Source organism: Nuphar pumila, chromosome 8 (genome assembly GCF_984573655.1).
Source record: "Nuphar pumila chromosome 8, dmNupPumi1.hap1.1, whole genome shotgun sequence".
In the NCBI taxonomy this organism is placed as follows: Eukaryota; Viridiplantae; Streptophyta; class Magnoliopsida; order Nymphaeales; family Nymphaeaceae; genus Nuphar; species Nuphar pumila.
In genome coordinates, this window is record NC_143256.1 from 122314226 (window position 1) to 122320628 (window position 6403).

General features: G+C 39.2%; 1 protein-coding gene across 1 annotated transcript; it reads left to right on the forward strand.

The window, feature by feature from the left end:
* Positions 1–3321: 3321 nt before the first annotated feature.
* Positions 3322–6203, forward strand: LOC149830503 (histidine biosynthesis bifunctional protein hisIE, chloroplastic-like). Its single transcript, XM_090016555.1, has 5 exons — positions 3322–3614; positions 4321–4566; positions 4698–4793; positions 4973–5124; positions 5759–6203. The coding sequence occupies exons 1-5, from the start codon at positions 3330–3332 to the stop codon at positions 5961–5963; spliced, it is 984 nt and encodes a 327-aa protein (XP_089872681.1). The 5' UTR covers positions 3322–3329; the 3' UTR covers positions 5964–6203.
* Positions 6204–6403: the final 200 nt, after the last annotated feature.

Sequence of the window (6403 nt, forward strand, 5' to 3'; positions counted from 1 at the left end):
CTTCATTCATCTTCACCGTGATCATGGGCCACTGTTATGAGAGTTGCAAGCGCTAAGCATGCAGAGACCCTAGTTTGCTTGGGCATGATCATGCTTAATGTTGGACACCGCAGTATGCTCAGCATATGGGTTGAAATTTACAGGGTGATGCTTAAAAGGAGAACCCGGGATCTGTGGTGTTTGGTTCTTCATTCACAATTTTTCCCTCTGCCATTGCAGCTTAAATTTTCTGTCAACCAATTCGGTAATTCTTTTTTATTTTCAATTTTCCTGAGATTTTGGTTATACTTCTCAAAAGCAATGTGAACCTCACTAATAAGTGGAAGAACTCAGTGGTTGTGTACAGCTGCTTTTTTCATACTGTTAACTGACATTCTTCTTTTCCTTATTGTACAATTGAGTGATGAGGTTTATATGCATGCTATTCTGGCTAGATGAATTAAGATTGACCAAGTTGCCTCCTAATAATAATAATGGTCAATGAAAGGCAAGACCTATGCTCATTCCTCAATGCTGTTGGGCTAGGGCTGGGAAACTAAATGTGACACTTTACCTCAGCTTGTGTTTGGCTTGTAAACCCCGGATAGGGTCACCAACACCAAAGCCCTTAGAGAGCCCACCAGTTAAAGGCACCTTCCCACCTGGTGGGAGTCGAACCTGGGTCGAAGGGGTTAGCACCTTCTCCCAAGGCCCGCTGCCACTCAGGAGACCCGAGCGGGTGTTCTAGAACATAGATGGTTGAGGTGATTGGCTTATAAGCAATAAGAAGTACAAATCCTATTGGTTACGGCTTTGAGATGGTGTATTATATTTTGTGGATGAGTCAGCTTGAGTTCGCTCCGTAGTTTTAGAGCCTAAATTTTATTCTTTTCAAATTTGAAGTAATTTATAACTGTTCAAATATGCTTGTGTTTTTGCATAAAAGAGAAATTATAAGGATATCCATGAGGACTCCTCTCATCTAGTTCAAGTGACTTGTGAGCATAACCAAGTGCTGGGACATCACGACTTTCACCCGAGGGTAAGTAGCTTGTTGTAGTACTGGTATGGGTGTGCTCAACCCCAGCTTGCCCATCGAAAAAAATAAGGTAATTCTAGGGAGAGAAATGGGTGAGGTATGCGGTTAGATCCAATGTTGTCAGTATCAATTGGCTGATTCGCATCGAATAGGCATGAATAAGCCCAAACTGATTCTTCAAGGGGGCCGGATTCGACCTCCTTATAGAATCGGACCATTCAATTCCGATTCATCTTGAATCTGGGGTTGAATCAGTCCTTATTTTAATATTTTAATATTTCATTTTTTATTAAAAAGTTAAAAATGATCGATACAGCTCAATTCAGTTCGAGTCTAAATCAGTCAATTCCCTGAATTGATTTCAGGAACCAATATTGACAACATTGGTTAGATCATGTTAGTCCCCCACACTGAATCTGATTTTTGCAGGTCTAGTTCCAACTCAGATGCCATAATAGGGTTCTTGAATTTTGAATAGGATATGAACCCCTAAGCTATTGGATCACTGAAAACAATCAAGATACTTGATTTTCAAGGGGAAAAAATATGTTTGGTTGCATCTCATGTGATTTGTAATCATATTTAAGTGAATCTCATGTGATTCCAAAGCACGGGGTTGAATATGTAATTTGAAATCATATGACTTCAAATCACATTTGGGGTATGTTTGGTTGCATCTCATGCGACTTGGAATCACATGATTTAAAATCTTATCAGACACTTCAAATGTGATTTCAAGGGTATGTTTGGGTGCATCTCATGTGATTTGTAACCACATGAGATGGAATCAAATGTGATTTGAAGTCATGATTTCAAATCACATATTTGACCATGTGATTTGGAATCACATTTCACATGTGATTCACTTCAAATGTGATTTCAAAACACAATTCATTTCTCATTTGCTTGAGATTCCAAATCACATGTTTTGTTGGCTGTGCAAATGAGATTCACTGTCTCATTTGCATGAGATTTCAAATCACATGTTTGGTTAGCTTTGAAAATAAGATCCATTCTCTCATTTGTATGAGATTCCAAATCACATTTGAATGCAACCAAACATATCCCAAATCACTTTCAGTTTCTCATTTGCATGAGATTCCAAATCACAAATTGGTTTGCTCTGCAAATGAGATTCATTGTCATTTGTATGAGATTTCAGATCACATGTTTGGTTAGCCCTACAAATGAGATTCATTCTATAATTTGCATGAGATTACAAATCACATTTGAATGAAACCAAACATACCTCATTTCAACTCATGTGATTCCAAATGACATGAGATACAACCAAACATACCCCAAATGTGATATGAAGTCAAAATTTTCAAATCACATATTTCACTGTGATATGGAAATACATAAGATTCAATCACATTTGCATGAGATTTCAAGTCAGATGTTTGGTTAGCTGTGCAAACGAGATTCATTCTCTCATTTGCATGAGATTCCAAATCACATTTGTATGCACCAAACATAAAATTGATAGGGACAGCCGATTCTGACCGGAATTGGCCATATTTGCCTATCTAATTCCTAGTGGTCCACAAAGATATTTGGCCCTATTTGTTCGAGTCCAGCCCGGATTCATATACAGATAATCTGGATCGGATCAAAACTTCAACTTATTTTATCTCTAAGTATATTAAAATAAGCATTTAAAAATATAAAAGGCAACTTGAGGTTTATTAAACAATGCGTGTCAGATCATCTGATCACTCATTTACTCAATAAGTAATGGTTGAAGGCACTTAAGACAATCGTGTGCGTGTGTGTGCACGAGAGAGAGGATTTTTTTTTATAGGCAAGCTGGGGTTAGGCAGACCCCTACCAGATATCTCTTAAGTCCCATGTCGCAGAAGGATTCGAACCTGAGCCTTCAACTTGGGACAGGACCTTCTGAAGTACATCTTGTTTCAACCTTGCGGCAAGGGATGCCTCTTGTGGGTTTCGAACTCGTAACATTTCGTCGACTTGTGAGAATCATAAAATGAATGCTGCAACATGACCAGAGCCCTTGTAGGTATCCCATGTGATAAGCGGGTCCTGTGTCAAGCTGAAGGCCCATGATCGAATCCCTCTGCCACATGGGGGTGGCTGTTGTTCTGCAGCTTGCCTTTAAAAAAAAAAAGAGCCCTTGCAGGCATAAGTCCAAGTCCAACTATACTGGACCCAATGCAATATCTATTCTAAAGAGTGGGTCCAAATTCGTATTTGGATCCGGCTCATGACCCACAGTGAAGTTCCGAATCTGGTTAAGAGCTTCTCTCGTCTCTGCGAGGAAGAAAAAGAAAGTAGAGAGAGAGAGGAAATGGCGACGGCGACGATCGGGATCTGTAGGGTTTCTTCTTCCAAAACCCTAGCTCCCTCCGATTCTGCGAATCGCGTCCGTCCATCTCCGTCCTTTGTCCCCTCCAACAGTCGCATCTCCTCCTCGAGCTCCTTCGTCTGCGGGCAGAAGCTTAGTTCCGGTCATCTCCGGCGCCGGAAAGCCTATTCTGGCGACGGAAGCATGAGGAGGGCGATCGTCGTCTCACCGAAGGCTGTCTCTGATTCTCGGAACTCGCAGGCGTGTATTGATCCTGAAGCGAGCAGGGTTCGCCTTTCTTCCGCGTCTGCGTTCTCTTTATCTCTTTGCTTGAGTTAGGGGTTTTCAGGTCTTTTCTTCGGTATTTTACTTGAAGTATTAGTTTTGGATATGAAAATTTGAATTCTGGTTTGGATTCTGCGGGTTTTGATGCTTCTTTCGTGAGGTTGTTCCAGTTTTCACTTAGAAGTTTAGTTTTGAATCTTAAAGGTTTCACATTTAGGTCGAAATTTTGGAGGTTTTGTTATACCACTACATAGAGATAAGATTTGAAACTGGTGCGACAAAATTCGAATGGATTGGATCTCTCAGAGGACTACATAAAATCTTGAACGTATGGAGGGGTTTCAGTTGGAACGGGGAATACTGATCAGGAAGAATTGATATGATGTGTACAGAACGCTTTAGTACATCTTCCTTTTCTAACCTTAGAACGAATTGTAATCTTATAGTATTTATGCATATTGACATTTTTATCTAGATACGTCAAAGTATATGTTAGAACTTTCAGTTGCTTAACTCTCAGTGTTTTATCTGAATCATATCCTTAGCAAAAGACTGAAATTTTATGTCTAATTGTATACAGAGTCGCGTTCATGTCTAGTTGTTTCTACTATGTGCTTGAAATCTTGTGTTTTCTCCTTTTGTTTTCTGTTTTTTCTTAAGTATGACGCTAATGGTAACAAAAATTGTGACGAATCATCACTAAATGTAGGTGGATTTATTGTTGGATAGCATTAAATGGGATGAAAAAGGCTTGGTGGTGGCTATCGCCCAAAATATAGATACTGGAGCTATACTGATGCAGGGTTTTGCAAACAAGGATGCAATTGCTACGACCCTTATGTCACGAAAAGCCACTTTTTACAGCCGATCCAGGCAATCACTATGGACTAAGGGAGAAACTTCGATGAATTTCATCAACGTTCATGATGTCTTTCTTGATTGTGACCGGGACTCTGTAAGTTTTGGATTCCTTAAGTTTTTGATGTTTTTTTCCTCGACAGAATTCATTTATTCGTCTTTGATAAGCAGCTTAGGTTCAGACGAATGAGTTTATTTTTTCTTTCTTTTTTGTTCTTTTTGGTGCAGATAATCTATCTTGGCAAGCCTGATGGACCAACTTGTCACACGGGTGCAGAGACCTGCTATTATACTTCAGTCGCTGATGTGTTAAAACCTCTGCAGGTTTATGATCTTAATCTTTTGCTGTTATTTCTTTTCTTAGTCTGAGGTCTTGCCTTACTGCTATTTGTTGATTGGGACACTTATGGCTTGTCCTCTTTGGTATACTCTTTTCTTACTCGGTGTTTATTATTCTCGGTGTTAGTTATTCATGAAATTTGATCCAACCAATCTTATTACAGGCTGAAGAAAACAGGTTGGCATTGACAACTTTGTACTCCCTTGAATCCACCATTGTTCAACGTAAAGCTGAAATTGGGGTGGCACAAAATGCAAAACCTTCATGGACAAAGAAGCTATTGATTGATGAAAAGCTCCTATGCTCCAAAATCAGGTATGTCTTCTTATGGATCATGATGGTGGTTAACGTTACTCTTCAATCAAGTAATCATATATCAAAGAATGCAAGAAAGTAGCCAAGTTTTCTCTAGGTCATTGTTACTGCCATACAAAATACTCTCATTCCGCAGTTGGTTTTCAAGGCTTTGATTCCTCTTTTCTATCCATAGTTCTGATGGCTTAAACTAGAAAGTTAGACATTTTAAGGTCTTGGTAAAGTGCTATCTATTAAGGCCAGAAAAATCTTCATCATGCATCATGTAAAACTGCACCATAGATGATTAAACTAGGAACCCCAGCTTTAGAGTGGAACTGTTGAACTAGATACTCCAGCTTTATAGAAGAACTACATGCAAAATCGCAATAGACTCTGCTGACCATGGTCATATAAATCTCAATAGGTAGCCAATTATTAGGAACTTGTGAAGAAGCAACATATGCACAAAACATGTGTCATTGATCGATATATTTCAAACTACTTTCATCAACAAGGTGAATGTCATCTTTGATTTGTAGTTGTCAAGAAATCATTTTATGGATGGTTTTGTTTGTTCTCATGCCATAGATGGTTGTGTTTTTTCTTATCATTAAACTGCATCTTTCTGACCATGAGAAATGGCTTTTTATAGGGAAGAGGCTGATGAATTGTGCCAAACACTGGAGAACGCTGAAGACAAGAAACGAACAGCATCGGAGATGGCAGATGTGTTGTACCATTCCATGGTCCTGCTTGCAAATAAAGGTGTGAAGATGGAGGAGGTTCTTGGAGTCCTCAGAGAGCGATTCTCTCAATCAGGAATCGAGGAGAAGAGCAATCGAAAATCAAAACATTGAAAAAACCTGGCTCTACAAGGTCCTGTTGTATGTTTGTTTGTCCTTTTTGTTCTGGTACCAATCATCACTTTAATATGATTGATATTACTTTGACCCAGTTTGAGAGGTGTTTCTGTGGTGGAAAAAACTGCTTCTGCTTCTTTTTCTTATTGTAATCTACCGACAATGAAGGTGATTTATTGTCTTGTGTGGACTTTGGAGAAGTGACGCCATCAATAAAGCTGCTAAAATTTCCCATCTGTAGCAGGAAAATCTTCCTAGGAATGCTGTTGCACAATTCAACATGCATAATACACAATAAATCTGGTAAAAATGAGTTTGAACAAACACAAATAGAGCTTAAGAGGGGCGTGGTTGTGTGCGAGAGAGTTGCAGGCCATGCTATATACATGCACCTTTGGAGTGTCTACCTGCTTTCAAGTTTCAACCCTACATTGCAT